General features: G+C 47.0%; 1 protein-coding gene across 1 annotated transcript in view; it reads right to left on the reverse strand.

Annotated features, from left to right (window-relative positions):
• STAB2 (stabilin 2) overlaps positions 1-22,761 on the reverse strand; it is a 1,783,079-nt gene that overhangs the window by 969,265 nt on the left and 791,053 nt on the right. Inside the window, exons 36-37 of the mRNA XM_069629923.1 lie at positions 16,081-16,137; positions 1,928-2,020 (exon numbers count right to left, since the gene is read on the reverse strand). Of these exons, the coding sequence (XP_069486024.1) occupies positions 1,928-2,020; positions 16,081-16,137 (150 nt within the window). The remainder of the gene's footprint in view (positions 1-1,927; positions 2,021-16,080; positions 16,138-22,761) is intronic.

A 22,761-nucleotide genomic window follows, 5' to 3' on the forward strand; every position in this document is an offset into this window, starting at 1 on the left:
AACACAGCTCTCTCCCAGTGATCCGTCCCGATGTGCTAAACACAGCTCTCTCCCAGGGACCCGTCTTGATGTGCTAAACAATATTAAAATAAACCCTCATCCCAATTAAAAGATCTAAAGCAGACAGGACTCCCTGATATCAATCCTTCATTTTCCCAGTTCATTTCTTGGAGGCAGAAGTCACACACCTACTGCAAATATTTCTAAAAGGCCATGGAGGCTCTGTGTACATCAAATAAGGCTGCCCTGTTTAATATCATGGAAGTCCTTCTCACTGCTCTGATCTTGCCTGAACTCCCCATTGTCTATACCAGGGGTCTGCAACCTTTGGCTCCCAGATGTGTTTGGACTACCATTCCCATCCGGCCTGTACAGCATAGTCAATGTCAGGAGATCATGGGAGTTGTAGTTCCCATCCGGCCTGTACAGCATAGTCAATGTCAGGAGATCATGGGAGTTGTAGTCCGAAACATCTGGAGAGCCACAGGTTGCAGACCCCTGGTCTATACCATGGCAGACAATGAGATCATAATCAGCGTATTAGGGTGCTGAGCAGGCGTATCAGGACAGGTCCTGATCCAGAAGATCACTCCTTATCATGTACGTCAATGCCACCCAAATACACCTCCACCTGGAGAAAGACCCAGTTCACTGAAACAATATCTGAGTGCCCACAAAGCATCAATCATCACGTGAAGCAAATGTGCCTGAGCCTGAATAGCAGAAACCAGAGACCACGACAGCAGCCAGTACTACCACTTGACTTCTTACTCTTGACCACAAGTTCCATCAGCATCCCCCCCCCCCCCCCGCTGCAATTCTTTTCTCAGCCTGGAGCATGGCCCCATTATAGAACATGATCTTGGCCAAGCTGGCAACACTGAAGGAAGAAAATATATGACACCCAGGGGTAGGATTATCATTTGTACCTCCTCACATGTCGATCTTGTGAGGAGGTAGGTGTAAGATCACTTTGTCCCTCCCTGCCCACCCTCGGGTGGCCCAAATCAACACTGCTCCGCACACCTGGGAGTAGAAGAGGACATTTCAAAGTCATCCCCTGATTCCATAGTCAAATACAGGCGATGTGTGCTGCCTGGGAACCATGGCAGGAAACTCTGCCTGACCTTTGAGGGGGGCCTAAGTGCTCCTTCGAGAGTAACATCATGGAGTACACTCACCCTTTAATGTACCTTCAGAAGCCTTATCGAAGGGTTGCCGAGACACCTACACACCATGACAGACAGGCAGGTGCAGCCAGCTCTCTGCTATGGTTCAAACTCCAACGATGAGCACAGACTGCTTCTGCACTGCAGTGTTTCTGTAAAGATACACAGTGTGGCGAGCCGTGACCAGGATTTCTAATACAGCCCTACGGTGCTAGCCTGTTTGGTCAATATAGCAAGGCTTTAGTAAGCTTTCTAATTAGTGCTGGAAGTTACACAAATTCCAAGTCACTTGTGTTCATTTCTCAAACCTCAGTATCTTTGTTAAAAATAAGGCTGGTCTCTCTCGCTTTCTCTTTTTCTCTCTCTCCCTCTCTCTCCGAATTATAGGAAACATCTATGGATTAGATACTTTAATATTGACTGTGAACCTGAAGGGCAACAGAGGTACCTAAGAGGCTGGAGAGACCGGACCTGGTGCTACTCTATAGCTATAGACAAGGTGTGTGATGGTGTAGAGTTTATGAAACCAGCAATAGCGCCTGCATGCATAAAGTGTGTAAGGATCAGTGATGAATGCACAATTAAAGACTGATGCTCTCAAATGGGCAAATGTGTTTCTGGAGAAATATACTCATCACGGAATTTGAAATCATGCGTGAAATCTTTGATGTCAACACAACCTCAAGAATGAAACTGCAGGACATATATTTGTGACAATGTTTGCTGAAACCAGACAAAAGCTGAAGCTGTATACTTACAATAATGGTTTGGGCGCATCTCGCCTGACATCCAAGATGCATCACTTTCCTCCCTCTTCGATAGTCTAAGTACGAGCAAGTAAATCTTTTTGACTGCAGAAAAAGAAGCACAAATTACTTGGCTACAATATATGAAGGCATCAGGCAAAGCCTTTATCAACATGTTCTGGTGAAACATTTTTAAAATCCTAATGAAATTCAACCTACAAAGTTGAAATTGAGACTTGCATCACTAGAGCCCAAGACTCTGAGCATGCTCCAAAGACCTGCTACCTTGGTGATGGAAAATGAACTCTTGGGCTCAGGGTAGGTGGTGAGAACTATCCCCTAAGCACTGTCATCTCCATGGAAGGCGCCCTCGAAATTCCTCAGGTAAGAGTGGCTCAACCTGCAGCTAGGCAAGTATGATTAAAAGTTTCCGAGGTCTCATTCTGGGGGCTGGAAATTTAATGGTTGTGTCCCGGAACCTGTGGCATCAGTAAAGGAACTGTGGGGCTCATACCCCGAGCACAGTCACTTCAGGTACATGGAGCAGAGCAAACGTGATTTCACATTCCAGAGGTCCCACCCTGGGGACTGGATATTTAAGAGCACTGTGAGGATGTTCCGAAGTCCTGGTGCCTGTTGCTTCGGAAAAGGAGCTAGGATAGGGTGATGCCACTTGCACCCTAGCCTCCCTCACAGTAGCTCGGGTCTGCGTGGCGCAAACCAGCACTATGCAAGCATGATGAGAAAATGACTTACCTTCGCTAACGTTCTTTCTGGGTGTACACAATTCCTCTCATGGAATCCTCATCTTTCAAATAGCCCAGTCGATTCAGTCGGCACCGGAAGCCAGTGGTCGAAGTGAGCGGGAGCGTTTGGGAGTGATGCTTCTCTACTTTGTAAAATTAAGTTTTACTCTTCCTATACTTTTATTTTAAAGAGAAAGCATTCCGGAAAGGTTTCATTTTAAAATGAAGGTGCAGGAAGAAGTTGAAACTTGCACTTTCAGTGAAATGCACCAAATGTTCCCTTAAACAGCAGGTGCAAGTGTTTGGGGGTTTGTAATGTGTTTGGGAAGGGCGTGGTGATGGGGTTTTTGGGTGCAGGCCAGCAGGGAACATAGTTCCACTACTTCTTTTCGTACACTTCAACCACACCCGGAAATCTTTTTTCAACAAGTAGATGGCAACATTCAACTCTGTCATCGACCATTTGCTCTTCTTGGTTCTGCCTCGTGCCAAGACAACATCATTGGGATGCAAGAACGGGGCTGCCAATGCCATTTTCTTCAGGTCCTTTTTTTGTGGCAAGTGTAAGGAAGGCATAGTATCAAAGTAAGACAAACATAAGTGATCACAGTCCAGGGGTGTTTATTAAACTGTAAAATGGGTGAGATAGACGTCTAATCTAAACCTAAACCTAAGATGGGAGCAAGTAACGACCATCAAATAATAAAAATACAGTCATAGTGGAGTCTAGTCATATAAAAAGGGCCTATACTAAAAAAACGTATTGCCAATCCTTACCGCTATGCTACAAAATAGTGCGGGATAATATTCACAAGAAAAGAAAGAAGTGTTCACAAAATGATAAGTCAGGATGTTATGGCCGGGGTCTCCCATCGCCACGTTTTTAGCACGGGACAAGGTGGGTCTGTCAAGCACAGCACACTCCTGGGCTTCTCTGCCACGCGTCTACAGTTCCTTTTCTCAATATCAGGGCCTTTTGTGCCCAAGTCTCTTCTCATGCAAAGTCTCTTACTTCAGAGGGCCTGAAATGCCAAAAAAACCAACCCTTCACCCTAGGATCCCCGCAGCCAGGCTCCAATCCTACTCTCAGCGGTGAGCCTCCCTCAGTCGGGCTCAGACCAACCACTCACTGTGGATATCCCTCAGTTGGGTTCATACTTGTCATCACAATGTAGTTCACTTATCTTCTTCACAGACTGGGATTCACTTTCCTTTGCTTTTCTCTTGACACCCCTCATTCGATTTCACTACCGCCTTTCAATCACAATCTCCTCATTCGTAATATTCAAAATTCTCAATGTCTTGTGAAAAACCTGAAGTTGTCGCACCCGCTAGTCCCCATAGATCTGTCATATAGGTGGCCAGGACACAGCCATCGCTATTGGATCCAGTTCCTGGGGGTGGACCTGGATGGGGGGTTTTAGGGGAGTGGAAGTGGGACACCGACGGGTCAGACACAGTTCCCCCTTCCTTATAATACCTTTTCCCCATCCTACCCAATAGGATACTTAGAAGATCTACCCCTGCCCCTTTTCCGACATGAACACTTTCTTACACTGTGGAAGTCAATGGACTGACACCTGAGCTGTTTACCTGACTTCTCCCAACACAAAGGTCAGGCAGAGTCAGGCAATTGACAATAACTACACACACACCTGATGGCCCTTTCCCGTCCCCACAGGGATAAAAGGCGGAGAACAAGAGCACACTTAAAGGAAGGACAAATGCACAAGGAAGAAGCTATTCCAGGCACGGCAGTTCAAACGGAGAAGAAAAGCAGCAAGACCGTAAAGGACAACAAGGAGGGAAGTGCCCTTGCCCTTTTCGACCCAAACCTGGAAAGCCTCCGTGAACGGAATCATAAGACCGGGAACTACAGCTTACATGTGGTGTAACAGATGCCAACGGTGCACAGGACCCTCCCGCACTGATAAGCAAGGCAGGGAGGCACACTTGCAACCGTAGTACCGGCCTTGACTCCAGAGACAAGAAACAACAAGGCGGCACAGCCGGTGAGTGGGAGGGAGAATCGATAGTAAACAGGACGGTGTTGAGCGAAGGTTGCAAACGGCAACTTGTTATGAACAAAGAATTAACTTGTGTGCTAGTGAACATTTTAAAGCCCAGGGAAATACCAGCTGCAGAGTGGTCTGGCACCACGTGGGCGTCCATTCGAATCTGACTGGAACCCTTTTCTTGTGAACATTATAGTAATAACAGGCCGTAGGAAAGGCCGACATAAAAAGTTAAGGTGGTCATACAAGGGTCGCGCCAAAATCCCTTGTACAATCGAAAGTCTTTAACCCATTACCAAAGTTTTGACATTGTGAAACAAGCATGTGCACCCGGCTGAAGGAAACGCTGTACGAACAATAAATGTGGAAAGCCTGACTGGGGCTTAAGAGAAAGCCTGACTGGGGGCTAGAAAAAGCTAAGGGAAGTGAATCCCACAAGATATTATTGTCTACGAGGTTGCCAGACAAGTCCGATCTATGAAAGCCTAGTCAAAACAGGTTCATCCCTGTTCCTCTAAAACCATCAAGGACCACATTGACACCCTTGCTCCGGCCCTTGCTGACTTTTGCAACCACTTCTTTGCCTCGGGATCCTTTCCCTCCCCTCTGAAGCACTCCTTTGTGCATCCTCTTCTCAAGTAACCCACAGCTGATCCTTCTTGTCCAGCTAACTATCGCCCAATTTCAATTACTCCCTTTCTTGGCAAACTCCTGGAAAAGTTGGCCATCTCTCAGCTTAACCTTCATTCCAATTCTGTTGGCTGTCTCCATGACCACCAGTCTGGCTTCAGAGCTGCCAGAAGCATGGAAACTGCTCTCCTGAAAATTCGTGAAGATCTGCTCTCCAACCTTAACTCTAACATTCCCTCTGTCCTCATCCTCCTCGATCTCTCTTCTGCCTTTGACACGGTCAACCATACCATCCTGCTCAACCGTCTCCGTGAAAACCTGGGCATCACTGAACAGGCTCTGGCCTGGCTGACCTCTTTCCTCTCAGACCGACCCTCCCATGTCCAACTTGGGTCCTTCCTATCATCTATCTTCCTCTCTACCCTTGGTGTTCCCCAGGGGTCTAACCTCTCACCTTGGCTTTTCAACCAATACCTGGCAACTCTTGCCTACTTCATTGCCACTTTCTGCTCAAATTTCCAGTGCTGCGCTGACGACACTCAACTCATTTTCAGGCTGCCCTCTGTCACCTCCTCTCCCTCTCTCATCTCTGATTGCCTAACTGTCATTCAAGATTGGTGTTCCGCCAATGATCTTTGTCTGAATGCCAGCAAGATGGAGATCCTCCTCATCGGCACACCTTCACCATCCTTTCCCCTCACTCTCTGGCCGGCCTCCCTTGGCCCTCCTCCTACCCCCACCTGCGAGGCTAAGAACCTCAGGGTCATCTTTGACTCCACCCTTTCCTTCTCCGCTCACATCTCTGAGGTCTCTAAAAAGTACTCTGCCTTTCCTCTCCTTCCCACTGAAGCTCATGGTATACCAAGCTCTGGTTCTCTCTAGCTTGGACTATTGTAACAGCCTCTTTCTAAATCTACCTGCCTCTACTCTCCGCCCTCTGCCACTAATCCAGAACAGGACTGCAAGACTTGTCCTTGTCCTCAAGCCCTGGGATCGTATCTCTCCAGCTCTGAAATCTCTCCACTGGCTCCCAGTGGATGCAAGGATTCAATTCAAAACCCTCTGCATTGTCCACAAGGCTTTCTGGGGCTTGGGTCCAAAATACCTTCAGCTATCCCTCCGCAAATACCTACCCTCTCGAGCTCTTCGCTCCTCTACCTCCAACTCCCTCACGGTCAGTCGTTTTTCAAAGAAACTAGCTGGGGGTAGATCTCTGTCTTCAGCTGGGGCCTCCCTCTGGAACAGCCTCCCTGCCACTCTAAAACTTGAGGAGAACCATCTCCGGTTCCGGAAGCACCTCAAGACCTTCCTCTTTTCTTCTGCCTTCGCTCCCCCTCTCTACTGCTGATCTGTTCTCTCTTGGCACTGTGCACCTGACCAGCCTCTGTCCTTCGGGCCCAGGTACCTGCTCACCCTTCCACCCTCCCTCACTGCCTCCGGGCCACCCCTTGCACTGGGGTCTGTATCTGTACCCATAGAGCTCCCCCTGTTTTCTTCCTGCACTTATTAGACCTGCCCTGTCTGCTGCCTTAAACCTAGGACTTGCAAATTGCTGGTTGCATTACCACTGTTTGTTGCCTTTATTATTTATTATTGTTATTTATCTGTTTCTCCTCTGCTTCGCACTTTCCACTTCTCCCCCTTCCATGCACGTTTCCCCTCCCCCTCTCCCATGCACTTGCGCGTTCTCAATGTCACTGGGCCTAGTAAGATCGCTGTTTTGTTTTCCCCTGTTCCCCTCCCTTGCCTTGTCGCGCTCTGAAACACTTGTGTACGAGCGCGATAGAAATAAAATATCAATATCAATATCAATATGAATAAAGTGAACTGTGTGAAACTGCCATATGTGAACCCAACTAAAAGGCATCGGAGCCCGGTTGAGGGGGATTCACAGGTGAAAGGAAATCACCAGACGGGAAGATTACTGAAAGGAACATTTTATTTGTTGTTAATACTACATCTGGCCCTCTGAGGCAATCGACTTGGTGTAAAAGAGACTTGGCCACAGAAGGCCCTGATATTTTGGAAACAAACTGTGAACTCGTGCTGGAGAAGCCCAGGAATGTGCTGTGCTCGAGAGTCCCGCCTTGTCCCGTGCTAAAAACGTGGGGAAGGGAGACCCCAGTTATACCATCCTGACTTATCATTTTTTGAACACTTCTTTCTTTTCTGGTGAACATTATCCCACACTATTTTGTAACTTAGCAGTAAGGATCGGCAATATTTTTATTTAGTATAGGCCCTTTTTATTTGACAAGACGCCACTAGGACTGCCTTATTATTATTTGATGGTCGTAGTTTGCTCCCATCTTAGATTTAGGTTTAGATTAGGCGTTCTTCTCACCCATTTCTACAGTTTAATAAACACCCTTGAACTGTGATCACGTGTGTCTGTCTTTACTGTTACCACCATGAATTCTTTACATATGGTGACAGACGTGGGATGTGACTCAATTGAAACTAATTGAGGAACCGTACAATTTCAAAAAATTAGTCAGAGAGCTTCTAACCCTTCTGTTGCCACCAAGGAATCAATAGGTTTTGATATCTGTAGCTGTAGGGAAGCTAATATCCCCCCTGGGAAAAGAGGAATGATTCCTACAGACCTGGTTTTAATACCCCATCAGGGTGTTACATAAGATTGGCCCCAAAATCTGGCCTAGCGTGGAAGTTCTGTATAGAAGTTTTAGTAGGCGTCATCGATCCCGACTTCCGGGGGAGATCCAAAGGTTCTCTTAAAGAATCATGGTGAGATCCCCTTTGAAGTATGTCGTGGAGATCAAATCGCTCAAGCAATATTGGAAAGGGCTTTATTTCCTCAGTTTAAAGAAAGTGAACCAGACTAAACAGAGAGAGGTACCTTAGGCTTTGGGGAAGCTAATAAGTCTTGTAACATCAAAGAAAGAAAGGGAGACGAGCCTACCATCTATCCCGACCTCGCCTTCGCTCAGCAAAATGATCCAGTTCTCTCTGAAGCTTTTGTACAAGCTATTCCAGAAGGAGAAGGTATAGAGAAAGGAACCCCCTTTTTCTTCCTAAAAGAAGGGTTACTTTATAGAAGAGAGACATCTACAGATGGTTTAGTAAAGACACAGTTGGTAATACCCAAGACCCACCGAAAGGAGGTACTGGAGATTGCGCATTTGCATCTGACCGGGGGGCATTTAGGACAATTAAAACCCAGGCACATATTAATGGGAAGTTTTACTGGCCAGGTATTCGCGCTGATATAAAAACCTTTACCCAAACATGCGAAAAATGTCAAAAGACCAGCACACACATCCCATTACCTGCCCCTCTGAACCCATTGCCGATCATAGAAGTTCCTTTTTCAAGGATCGGAAGGGACATAATCGGACCTCTAGAAACATCCAGACTAGGCAACAAATATGTCCTTGTGATCGTGGACTATGCAACCCAATATCTTGAACATTCCCAATGCGAAATAATACCACAAAGTAAACCCTTAAACACCACCTACCATATTTTTCCAGGGTCGGCTTTCCCAAGGAAATACTAACCGACCAGGGTTTGAATTTCATGAGTAAGCTTATGGCAGAAGTCAAAGAAATACTCTATATCACCACCTTGCGGACCTCTGTGTACCATTCCCAAACCACTGGCTTGGTAGAAAGATTCACTAAAACTCTGAAGTTAATTCTACGGAAATTGGTAGATGAGGACGGGAAAGACTGGGACCAAATGATCCCTTGGGCACTATTTGCAGAAGGAAAACCCCTCAGACATCCACAGGTTTCTCACCTTTTGAACAGCTCTCTGGTAGAGAGCCTAGCGATGTCCTAGATATGGTCTGGGAAACCTGGGAAGAAGGAGAAGAGGCTCCCATTCCCATCCCACAAACCGCCACCAGAATGCGAGAACATATGAAATTGTTTCGAGATCTAGTCTGTACTCATATGGAAAAGGCCCAGAGCCAACAAAAATCTCCTTACGACAAAAAGGTGAGCTTAAGATCATTCTCTATAGGACAGAAAGTACTGGTCCTCCTACCCACATCAGAAAACAAACTTGTCTCTAAGTGGCATGGTCCCTATGAGATATTAGAACGAACGGGTACTTATAAGGTAGCCCAACGGGACAGGAAACAGAAGGTCCATTTGTATCACGTAAATCTCTTGAAGGAGTGGAAAGAGAACCCGTCAGCCACCCATGCCAAAGTATTAGCCTGTCTTGTTTCAGAAGAGGTAGACAACTTTGAATGAATTCCTCCAGAGCTATCCTTCCAACAACAAGAAGATCTAAAAATGTAGTTACCTCATTTCCCGATGTATTCTCAGTAAAACAAGGAAGAGTAAAAGGCACATACTACTATATTAGAATACCTAAGGGTAAAAGCGTTCATTTAAAACCATATAAACTCCCAGAAGCCCGCAAACAGATAGTGATTGAGGAAGTCAATAAAATGTTAAAAGCCATTATTATCGAGCCTTCATCAAGTCCATGTTCCTCTCCTATCGTGTTGGTCACTAAACCTGACCGTTACTGGAGAGACTGCCTAGATTTCTGTCAAGTAAATTCCATTTCTGACTTCGATGCCTATACCATGCCACGCATCGATGACCTAATTGATAAACTCGGGGGAGACATCTTTTATCCACCCTAGACTTAACCAAAGGGTACTGACAAGTTCCAGTGCATGGGCCAGATAAGGAAAAGACAGCGTTTTTAACGCCCCTAGGACTGTTTCAATTCAAAGTGCTCCCTTTTGGCTTACACAGCACGCCACCCACTTTCTAGCTCCTCATGGATGCAATCCTGCAACCCTATTCTGATTTCTGTGGGGCTTGTATTGACAATATCGCCATTTATAGTAAGACCTGGATGGACCATCTCTTCCATATTTATACCATCATGAAAGTCCTCAGAGAGGCCGGCCTGTTAGGGAGAATTCACTGTAAAGGCTAATTTCCCAAACCTAGTGAGTCCCCCAGCAGCTTTGCTGGATTTTTGGGGTTTATTTCTTTCTCCTGCTAAGAGTGAGACTCTTTTACTCCCACTCTTAGACATGATTTGAGGTGTTCCTTTGTCTTTCCATGTGTTTTATGGGCTATGGGGTCCTTTACACCATAGGGTTTCATGTGTTTTTGATGTGGGTTACACAGCACCCTCCGTGCCGTAACCCAGGGGTGTCGTAGCGACCCCCAAACATAGACTCCATACCCTGGGACTGACTACTATCTCCCAGGGCATGTAAAGTCACCATTGGCTTTACTAGTCCCAAATTATGAACAGAAACCAGTACAAACCATCATATTGTGGACGTACTGGTCGGGGCAATTCGATTGCCCCGGGGTCTGTTGTTCGAGGCGGCACGTCTCCGTCCCCTCTGATCGAGTTTTGGGTGGTGGCAGTGGATACTACTTTTTATATTCGACCGCAAATATATCTCTATGGGATTTTCCCATTGTTGGAGGCTACCAACTTTAATTATTTAATTCCTATAGCCTCGAACATACCGCCGGTTTATTTATTTAATATTAATTCACCGGTTGGTATTTTTTGCCAGAACTCGATTCTAAAATGGCGTTTGTGTTTTCTTCTGTGACTCCAACCCAAGTCGAGCCCTTTGTTCCACTTTTTGGCGGGCTTCTCCACAGAAGCCTCCAAAAGTGGTGCCACTATGTCTGGGTACCACAGGGGCTATGGGAGGGGGTTTAGACACCCTGGACTGAGTTGCCTTGGCAACTCAAGTCGCACTCTTGTGTGATTGGTCCAAGTGGTGAGCCGGCCGGCTCACCACTTAGCATGTTGGATTGACAGCTAGGCTGAATGAATGGGGGTTTACTGCATAAAAGCAGGGCTTTTGGGACTGGAACTTCAGAAGTCACCACAGGACCTAAGAATCCGAGGAGGGAGAAGCTGAGCCAACCTGCAACGACGACACCACCGGTGGAGCCCTGCTGAACCGTCTCACCACTTTTCCCGACGACAGAGGAGATCTCCAGTCCGGAGAGTCTTCTTCCTTTGACTGGTGGGGATAACCAGTTTTGCCTTCTTTCTGCCTTCCTGGAGCATCTCGTGGCCGCCTTGCCCGTGCCAAGCACCCCGGCAACCAGAATACCACGGTTTACCACTACCGCAAATAGAAGGGTAGTACCTTTTAACCGAAGAACTCCACGGCTGGTTTCTTCCCTGGCAGAGCAACGACCTTCATCTTTCCTCCACGTCGAGACCTCCTCTTCCTCTGGACGAAACACTGGCTTGCATCCGCTGCCAGGGACAACTGCCCCCGCTGGAGCGTCCTTCCCACTTATGGTACTGTGTCCCGCCTGGCTCCCCTCGCGACAGATCGTTCGGGGTGACAGTAAAGCCTCAACTTTCTAACCTGGGATGGCCTGGGACAACCTAGCTAACTTTTCCTGACTTTAATTTCATTCTTTGTGTGCGAACTATCTACAAGACTCTTTGGGCATAACCCCACTGTGTGATCCTGGACAAATTTCGCTTGCTCTCTCTAAGAGTGGGCCTGGCATTTGACCTTCCTTGCTCTCCAGTAGACTTTGCCCAACCTGCCTCCCTGTGGTTCTTTGAAAAGTATTGAAATTTGTGTGCTTCATAACTCTGCCTTTTTCCATCCCTTTTTAATAACTTATTAGAGTGCCATCTTATGCTAAGCGCTCACCTCTGTCTGAATATAAGTGGTGTTTCTCATTAAGACTTGTCTAATAAGCAATTAGGGTTGTATATATATATATAATAGTGACTGTGTGCTGAATTTACTTACCTCTTTGTGCTAGTGTAATTTACAAGTGTATCTTTAAATAAATAAATAATATACTTTTACACCAAAGCTCTGATCAGTGTTTGCTTGTGCTAATGTATCTCTGTACCTATTGTGTATACTCTATATACTGCCTAACTCATCTTGAGAGAAGTCTGACCGCTCAGCCACAGCTACCAGGTAAATCTGGGTGGTACAGACTGCTACCAATTGGGTTTCCTGCCAACCACCTGTAGTCCTAAATCTTTTGCATTGGTCCCTAAGGGAACTGCACAGGTTTCTGCCTAACACGGTCTAACTGCTAATACAGCTAAATGCAGTCTGGCACAGTCAGCTGTAAAATACCGCGGCTTCTTTGTAAAGAATGGGAATGTACAGCCTCAATATGAGAAGATGAAAGCTGTCCTAGATACACCAACACCCAAGACCAAAAGAGATCTTAGATCCTTTCTCGGGTTAATAGAATATTACTGTAGGTTTATCCCTTACTTTTCAGACAAAACAGCTAGGCTGACAGATAAACTCAAGAATGCCGAACCCTAGAAACTTTGGAATGAGGAGGATGATGTATGTTATAACACCCTAAAACAAACTCTGTGCCAGAACCTAATCCTGAAGTTAGTCGACTTCTCTAAAGAGTTTATATTACAGACAGATGCCTCCCTCACAGGGTTAAGAGCAGTACTGTCCTAGGTTTACAAAGGATTAAAACACCCCTTATTAATTGCAAGTCGCAAGCTCTTCCCACGTGAAAATAGTTACTCTGTGTTGGAACTAGAGGCCCTGGCCATCAAGTGGGCCATTATCCATCTTAGATTTTACCTATAAGGAAGAAAGTTCATACTTGTTACAGACCATTCGCCACTAGTTTGGATTAGCCAACACAAAGATTCCGACCCTGGGGTCATACGATGGTTTCTAGAAATACAACCATACTGCTTCACTGTGGAACACCAAAAAGGAAAAGAACGGGGGAAGGTAGACTTCCTTTCCCGGTTCCCCTGTGAAACAGCTGCGGCTACATCGCATGGAGAAAGGATATGTGAGAAAGCTGAAGGTGTCTCACCCGCTAATCCCTGGAGATCTGACATCCAGGTGGCCAGGACACGGCCATCGCTATTGGATCCAGTTCCTGGGGGTGGACCAGTGGGGGAGGATCCCCTGGATGGGGGTCTTTGGGAGTGGAAGTGGGACACCGACGGGTGAGATGCGGTACCCCCTTCCTTATGAAACCTTTTCCCCATCCTACCCCATAGAATACTTAGAAGCTCTACCCACCCCCTTTTCGGAGACAAACATTTTCTTATACTGTGAAAGACAACAGACTAACATCAGAGCCATTTACCTGTAGTGTCCTAACACAATAATCAGGAATAGTCTGGCAATTGACAATAAATACACACACCTGATGGCCCTTTCCCTTCCCCACAGGGATAAAAGGCGAAGCACGAGAGCACACTTTGAACAAGGACAAACGCACAAGGAGGCAGCTATTCAGGACGGCAGTTCAAACAGAGAAGAAAGGCAGCGAGACAGGAAAGGACAACACGGAGGGAAGTGCCCTTGCCCTTTTCAACCCAAGCCTGCAAAGACTACTCCGTGAAAGGAATCATAAGACCGGGAACCACAGCTGACGTGTGGTCTAACAAATGTGAACAGTGGACAGGACCCTATTGCACTGATAACCAAGGCGGGGAGGTGCACTTGCTACAGTGGTACCATCCTCAACTCCAGAGACAAGAAACGACAAGGAGGTCAGCACAGCCCGCGTGTGTCGGAAGGAGAACCTATAGTAAACCTGACGGTGTTGAGCAAAGGTTGCAAACGGCAACTTGTTATGAACAAAGAACTTGTGTACTACTGAACTTTTAAAACCTAGGGAAAGACCAGCTGCAGAGATGTCCAGCGCCAAGTGGGCGTCCATTCGAAAGACTCTGACTGGTCCCCTTTTCTTGTGAATAATATAGTAACAAGAGGCCATAGGAAAGGCCGGCATACAGAGTTAAGGTGGTCATTCAAGGGTCGAGCCAAAATCCCTTGTACAATTGAAAGTCCTTAACCCATTGCCAAAGTTGTGACAGTGTGAAACAGGCGTGTGCGCCCAGTTTAGGGAAAACGCTGTATGAACGATAAATATGGAAATCCTGACTGGGGTTTTGAGAGAAAGCCTGACTGGGGGCTAGACAAAACGAAGAGAAATGAATCCCTCAAGGTATTACGAATAAGTGAACTGTGTGAAACTGGAAAATGTGAACCCGACTGAGGGAAGCCAAGCTTACCAAGAGGATTGGAGCCCGGTTGAGGGGGATCCACGGGTGAAAGGAAATCACCCGACGGGAAGATTACTGAAAGGAGCTTTTTGTTTGTTGTTAATAGTACATCAGTCCCTCTGAGGCAATCGAATTGGTGTAAAAGACTTGGCCACAGAAGGCCCTGATATTTTGGATTGGAAAAAAAACTGTAAACTCGTGCTGGAGAAGGCCAGGAGTGTGCTGTGCTCGAGAGTCCCGCCTTGTACTGTGCTAAAAATGTGGGGAAGGGAGACGCCAGTTATACCATCCTGACTTAGCATTTTGTGAACACTTGTTTATTTTCTGATGAACATTATCCCACACTATTGTGTAACTTTGCGGTCATGTTTTTTTTTAGTAAAGGCCCTTTTTATTTTACAAGACGCCACCAGGACTGCCTTATTATTATTTGATGGTCGTAGTGTGCTCCCATCTTAGATTTAGGTTTAGATTAGGCGTTCTTCTCACCCATTTCTACAGTTTAATAAACACCCTTGAACTGGGATCATTTGTGTCTGTCTTTACTGTTGCCACCATGAGTTCCTTACAGTGGGGAGCCGAGGCTTTGCTTTACCTTTCCACACATCATGCAAGGAAGACATTGGGCCTCATTATAAGTTTGTCGTCCGGGAACTACGGTACCGGTAAGCATGCCAGTACTGTACTTCCCAGACCGGCAAACTATGAGTTGTGCTCGCGGGTGCCTATCTGCCTGCCAGGTCGGACACCTTGCAGGCAGAAAGGCACGCGTGAGCACAGCATGTTAGATGCATCCGACCTCCCCATTCCCATTCAGCCCTATGGGGCTCAATTGGGAATGGGGAAGAATATTTTCGGAGCCCAGGAATGGGCAAATAACGGGTCCGGCAATGTCGTAATTACCCGGTTATTGCCCATTCCTGGGCGCAAGACAAAAAAAATACCGGCGGCCTCCTAACGAGGCCCAATGTCTGGAAGATGGGTGGGGAGAGAGGCAGTGCTTTACATTTCCACACGTCATGCAAGAAATACATTGAGTATCGGTTAAAGAATCAATGGGCCTCATTATAAGTTTGCTAGTCCGGAAACAACGGAGCCGGTAAGCCTACCGGCACTGTTGTTTCCAGACAGGCAAACTACAAGTCTGCCTGCCGGAGCCGCTGTGCCCGACAGGTCTGACCCTGCCGGGCACAGCGCCGTCGTCAGGCAGACTGTCACGGAAGTACCGGCACCGTTATTAATGGTGCTGGTGCATCCGTGGTCCCCATTCCCATAGAGTCCGATTTCCCGGCGCCTGGCTTCCTGGACTACCGAGGTTGTAATCCCCCGGAGTTATCAGTAGATCTGGTGTCAGTAAATCACTACGGGTCCGGCGGCAACCTGCTGGTAGCATCGGCACGGTTACCGCCGGACCAGTAATGAGGCCCAATGTCTGGGAGATGGGTAGGGAGCGAGGCTATGCTTTACATTTCCACACGTCAAGTAAGGAATACATTAAGAAGCGTTTAAAGATGTGGTCACGGCTAGAAAACCTGTTTTTAGAAAAGTCCTATATTAGGGCTGATCAAAGCATCTCGAGAGGGTTTTGCACTAAGGCTTAGCCAGAAGCTCTACTGATGAGACCTGGCTAGGGTGAACACTGACTCCCACAAGGACAGTCCAGCGCTTTGAGTTTCTGGACCCATGACAAGGTGATGCTCTTGTGATGCATTTTAAGATGTGCAAAAACCCAACTTTACAAAATGAACTGTTTCATACTTACGAGATACTCTGATCCTGCGGGACAAGATAATGGCAAATAGCAGCTGCTGCATTTCCCCTGAAAAAATAACAGATTCAAGTATTACATGAAAATCAATATATCCAATAAATAACTAGACTGAGGAAACCTTTGAGAATTTATGAGCAAGTAACAGGAGCCCACAAGTTCAACCATGATTTTGTCTGCCCCCGTCCTCTACCTGCCTTCCATGCAGTACTCTAAGTTGACCATGTTGCACATAGTTGAGAGGTTGGTGCACATACTGGGCTGCAGACCTGTAGGTAGGCACAACCTATGCTACGGCACACTGGAGAGGTTTCTGCTGGGGCACAATCGGTCACAATGGACAGGTTTCTACTGAGGCAAACTGGGTCATATTGGAGGGGTTTCTGCTGGGGCACCCTGGGTCATATTGGAGGGGGATATGCAGGGACGCACTGGGTCGCATTTGAAGAGTTTCTTCTGGGACACAATGTGTCTCACTGGAGGAATGTATTTATCTATTGCATTTGTTACAGCACACTGAACGCTTGAGTATCTAGGCACTAGTTACATTGGGCGAGGAAACAAGGTAAGTACAGTGGGGAGCAGAAAAGGGGTATCTGGTATCAGGCGGCACCCTCATAAAATAATACGATAAAGGAAGTGGTTTGTCCAATTGGGAGAAGTTGTAAATGTGAAGAATCTTTGGAGCAGGATGCCTTAGGTGAAAAGCCAGGTTTTCAGGTTTTTCCTGAAGGTCCAGAATGGAGGGTTCTTTTCTCAGGGCGATGGGGAGATTGCTCCAGAGCTTTGCGGCAATGACAGGAAAGCTCAAGCCTCCTGCAGTCTTCCGAGTGAAGCTAGATACTCTGAGGAAGTGGCAGTTTGTGGATCTTAGTTGGTTTGGGGGGCGAAGTGTATTTTTCCACACGACGTGAGAGGTAAGCCGGGGGAGTTTTGGTGAGACACCGGTGTGCGATGGACAGAGTTTTGAATTTGATTTGCTAGCGGATCGATAGAAAGTGGGCATCTTTTCTGGCATCTGAGATGTGGTCGTGCTTGGACAAGCCTAAGGCGCCCAGAGGGCATTGTTTTGAATAGATTACAACTTGCACAAGTTTCACTCAGAGGTGCCTGCAAAGAGGGTGTTGCAGTAGTCCAGCTTGGCTCTGGTGATGGCTCTGGCTATGGAGAGGTGGTTGGTTGTGGTGAGGAAGGGCTTGCTGGCAATGAGTAGTTTGGCGGTGTAGGCAGCAGAGGAGGCAATGGAATTTACTTGATGTGAGAATTCGAGGGTAACGTCTAGGTAGATGCACATGGTTTTGGCTGTGTATGAGGTTTGGATCAGGTTTCCGTCTATGTTGAAGGCTTTGTAAACTGGATCCATTTTGCGGAGTGTGGTGTGCGAGCCGATGATGTTTTGTCATCGTTTAGACGTAGCAGGTACGTCGCATCCAGTTTTGGATGTCATAGACTGACATGATGGCTACAACGTCTCAGTGGTATGTGCCTGAGAGAGGGGGGAGTATTTGGGTTTCTGTTTTCGGCCTGGTTGGGCTATTTTATACGTGCACGTTCCCGTTCTTTCTATTACCTCGTAAAGTCCGTGCCACTCACAATCCGTTTTTGTTCTCTGAGGTGGGTAAGAGGACTAGTGCTTTTGTCCAACAGAAAAAGATCTTAAATTTACTTTTCTATCATAATAAGCCTTCTGTTGGCTCTGGGCCTTTCCCATATGAGTAAAAACAAAGTCCCGAACCACCTTCATGTGTTCTCGCATTCTAGAGGCAGTTTGTGATATTGGATTGAGAGCCTCCTCTCGTTCTTCCCAGGGTTCCCGGAGCATGTCCAGGACATCTCTCGGTTCTCTTCCATAGAGTAGCTCAAAGGCAGAGAAACCAGTGGAAGCTTGGGAGGTTTTCCTCACTGCAAAAAGTGCCCATGGGATCATTCGATCCCAGTCTTTCCCGTCCTTGTCTACCAATTTCCGTAGAATTCGTTTCAAGGTCTTATTCAATCTTTCTACTGGTCCATGGTGGTAATGTGGAGTAGCTCTTTGACTTCGGCCATATGCTTACTCATAAAATTCGAACCTTGATCTGTTAATATTTATTTTGGGAAAACTGACCCTATAAAAATACAGTAGAAGATGTTTTAGGATCTGGTGAGCGGTATTATTTTGCATCGGGAATGCCTCTGGATATTGGGTTGCATAATCTACGATCACCAGGACATCCTTGTTGCCCAATTTAGATGTGTCTAGAGGTCCTATTATGTCCATACCAATTCTAGAATGATCGGCAGCAGATTCAGAGGGGCAGGTACTGGGATGTGCGGGCTGGTCTTCTGACATATTTCGCAGGTTTGTATGAAAGTTTTTATATTGGCATGTATACCTGGCCATTAAAACTTCCCACTAATATGCGCCTCGGTTATAACGTGACCCAAATGCCCTCCTGTGAGATGGGAATATGCGATCTCTAGCACAACCTTTCGGTGGCTTTTAGGTATTGCTAGTTGGGTCTTTATAAAACCTTCTGGGGAGGTTTCTCTTCGGTAAAGTAGTCCAAGTTTTAAGGAGAAAAGGACTTCCCTTTTCTATGCCTTCCTCTTCTGAGATTGCTTGTAGAAAAGCGTCAGCGAGGGCTGGATGATTTCGCTGGGAAAAGGCTAGGTCGGGATAGATTGTGGGTTCTTCTCCTTTCCTTTCTTCGACATTAAGAGATTTACCAGCCTCGCCAAAGCCCAGGTTGCCTCTTCCTGTTTTATCTGGTTCGCTTGCTTTGAAGTGAGGGAACAAAGCCCTTTCAAAAATTCCCTGCGCAATTTGGTCCCCCAGGCATACCTCAAAAGGGACTTCGCCATGATTTTGTAAGAGAACCTCCACGTCTTCACTAAAGTCGGGGTCAATAACACCCACAAATACATCTACCCCGAACTTCCATTCCAAGCCAGATGTTGGGGCTATTCGTATGTAGCACCCAGAGGGGGTATCAAAACCAAGTCTGTAGGAATCATTTCTCTTTTCCCAGCGGTTATAATAGCTTTCCTATTGCTACAGATATCAAATCCTATTGATTCCTTGGTGGCGATGGAAAGGTCAGAGGCTCTCTGACTAAGTTTTTGAAATTGTAGGGTTCCCCAATTTGTTTCAATTGAGTCACTTCCCCCTCCTCACACTACATGTAAGGAACTCATGGTGGCAACAGTTGTCATGCTCCCAGGCTATTGGCGCCTGTGGCACATGTGGCGCATACATCGCCATTGATTGCTCTTTCACGTTTCGCTACACTGGGTAGTAGCATCTAGTTTCCATCTGTCATGAGGGCCGCTGGGAGGTACTTATTCTAGGTACTCTCAAGCGGCCGGCGCGTTGCAACTGCTAGGTCTTTCACCTTTCTTGGTTAACACCCGTTGTGTATTTCTGCTTTTTGTTCCGCACCGGAACACCCTCTCAAGCCCTCTTCTTTCCGGCGCTGCCAGTCTTCTGCCTTCTTAGCGGGTCTCGCTTCCTGCGGCTCTCCCTTCTCTTACCTTCCTGGTTCTCCAGCTCTGGGTCCTTCGTTCTCTCCTCTTCCCATCTTTCTGTTTCCTGTCTCGACGGGCTCCTTTATCAGACAGGTGCTCTTCTTGTTTCTCTGCCTGTGGCTCCCCTCGGGCGGCTCCTCTGCCACGTCTCGCTCTCTGTGACTGCTTCTTCGGTCACGACGCCTTCTCTGCTGCCGTTTCGGTCTGTTTTGGTCTGCTCACACAGGAGCCGACGCAGGGCACATTCTGCTAGTCTGCCTGCTCTTCCATTTGGACACTCACCTTTGGATCTAGCAAATCCTACCTGGACACCCTTCCTGTTGAAGTATTTTTGTGATACTGCCATCCCGAATTCTACACTTCAACTTCTCCCAAGGTTTTTTTTTCTGTCTTTCTGGCTTTTTCCCCACCTCAAGCCTGCTCTGGGAATGGGGCCACAGGGTTGCAGCTCACAAGTGGCCACTGTGGCTTATTCCCGAGGCAGGTCAGTTCCTCTGAAAAAAGAAAAGGACTACCTTTCACAACGACATCTGGTCCAGGACAGCTCCAAGTCATGTAACTCAGGTGAGGAGGAAGAGGACAGCCGTGGGTCGGGGGAGGATAAGCAGGTTTTTGACAGTTTGCAACACCAGAAAGTAGGAATGGCTACCACAGAGCAGGTTCAAGAGCTCTTAGTGGTGGTTCAGGTGTCTATCCCAGGAACTACAGACTTTAAAGAAAGAAAATACCATGCTCCGACAATTGGTTACCACATGCAAACAACATCCTGTGGAATTACCCCCATGGCATTACCCTCAGGCCCATTCAACGGTACGCCCAAGAAGTTAAAAGAATTCCTGGATGCATGTACAGTGTATTGCACATTCAGGCCTCATGCCTACACCACAGACCACGCCCGGGTGGGATTTTTGATATCAAACATGACAAGCAATGCTTTGGCCTGGGCTACGCCTCTTGTCACCAATGCCAACCCTATCCATCACGATTTTGGGGGTTTCCAAACTCTTCTTAAACAAACGTTTGAACGCCCCGAGGTAACCTACATGGCCTGTGAGCACCTTCTTGACGTCCGCCAATGCTCGTCCGATCTCCTTTCGTACATCACCACTTTCAAGACCTTGGCAGCAGAGGCCGGTTGGCCTGAACAGGCACAGTTTGCCATCTTCAGACACTGTTTAAAGGAAGAGATAAAGGATGAGCTTTCTCACTCCCCCAGGCCACCCATGTTTTCTGACTTGCTGTCAAATTGAATATGGCCTCCAGCAAAGAAGAATGGAAAGGAGAAGGCAAAGGGGCGGTTTACTCTTCAGCGACTTCTCACCCTCTCCCATTGCTGCTCCTCCTTCATCAAGAGATGAACCGATGTAGATAGGTGCAAACAGGGTTCCCCTCTCTTCGGAAGAAAGAAGACGCCGCAGAGAGAAGGGGCTTTGTGCCTACTGTGGCTCCGACAAGCATATCTTCAAAGACTGTACTGAAGTTCCTCCTCGTCGATCGGGAAACAAGCGCCCTCGGCTCTAGTAGGGACGGGTTACTGAGGGTTGAAGTCAAATCCCAGTCCCTATGTTTCCCTCTCCATATTTTAACACAATGTACAAGAAGATTTCCGTTTGATGGTCGTAACAGGTCAAGTCCGGATAGGCCAACAACAGATTGAGACCCTGGCGCTGCTGGACTGTGGCGCAGCGGGAACTTCGTTGATACCAGTTGGGCAGACAAGGTGGGCCTACGGAGAATCGCCCACAAAGAGGGTGAGAAGGTCGAAGAGGTGGATGGTACTCCCCTCTCGTCAGGTCCCATTGCACACACCACTGAAGACTTCCTAGTCACCATTTTCCAATATACAGAACAAATCAGATTTGATATATTCTGAGCTGCCCATTTTCCCATCATTTTATGAATCACCTGGCTCAGAAGACACAACCCTTGCATCGACTGGGCAGACAACCAGCTGTCTTTTGATTCCAGCTATTGTAAACAACACTGTCTCTCTCTTACCAACTACAGTAAGGTACACACCTTGGCAACCGACGGCCCCATTGGCGTCCATTCTCTTCTCCCGGAATGGTCACACTACAACCATGTGTTTAAGCCGGTAAGATAGCTCAGCGGGTTGAGCGCTCGCTGCTGCGATCTGAGTGTGATCTGCAGGTCGCAGGTTCGAATCTTGGCAAGGCCAACTCAGCCTTTCATCCTTCTGAGGTCAATAAATGAGTACCAATTTCGGTTGGGTGATATTGTATGTAAATATATGCTCTGTAAGGCGCTTTGGATTAAGGCGCTATATAAATAACACATCATTATCATTATTATCATTTACTGAAAGGATTCCAGTGGAATTGCCACCACACCGTCCTGAGGATTGTGCTATTGATCTTGTACCCTATGCATTGGTTCAGTTTGGACGCATGTTTTCACTCTCTCACGCAGACAAAAAGGCACTACGGAACTATCTTGATGCCAATCATCAAAATGGTCTGATCCAGCCTTCCAAGTCTCCAGCCAGGGCATTGCTGTTTGTCATCCCTAAACGTGATTCTGCCACACTCAGGCCCTGTGTTGATTACAGAGGTTTAAACAAGGTTACCATTCGTGACTGTTATCCTATGCCTTTCATTAACGATATCCTCAAAGCAGTTCAAGGGGCCAAGTTGTTTACCAAGCTCGACCTAAGAAATGTTTACCATCTTCTCAGGATTCACTCCAGGGATGAATGGAAGACAGCCTTGTGTACACCGTTCGGCTTATATGTATATAAGGTGATGCCATTCAGCCTTGTCAACACCCCCGCCGTCTTCCAACGGTTTATGGACAAAACATTCTCAGACCTTATGTTCATCTCCGTTATCATCTATCTCGATGATATACTAGTCTTCTCTGCCAACCCACAGGAGCATCACAAAAACGTACAAGAAGTCCTTGACCGTCTACAAGCCAACAGTCTTCTCGGTAAGCCTGAGAAATGCGTGTTTGGAGTTCCGTGTATTCCCTATTTGGGTTTGATCTTGTCTGAGCAGGGTTTCAACATGGACAAACAGAAGGTCTCTGCCATACACGACTGGCTGGCACCAGCCTCCATCAAGGAAGTCCAATGGTTTCTCGGGTTGGCCAATTTCTATAGACGATTTGTGCCTGGTTTCTCTGAAGTTGTTCTGCCAATCACCACGCTTC

The sequence above is a fragment of the Ambystoma mexicanum genome, chromosome 12 (genome assembly GCF_040938575.1).
Source record: "Ambystoma mexicanum isolate Mex_15411 chromosome 12, UKY_AmexF1_1, whole genome shotgun sequence".
Lineage (NCBI taxonomy): Eukaryota > Metazoa > Chordata > Amphibia > Caudata > Ambystomatidae > Ambystoma > Ambystoma mexicanum.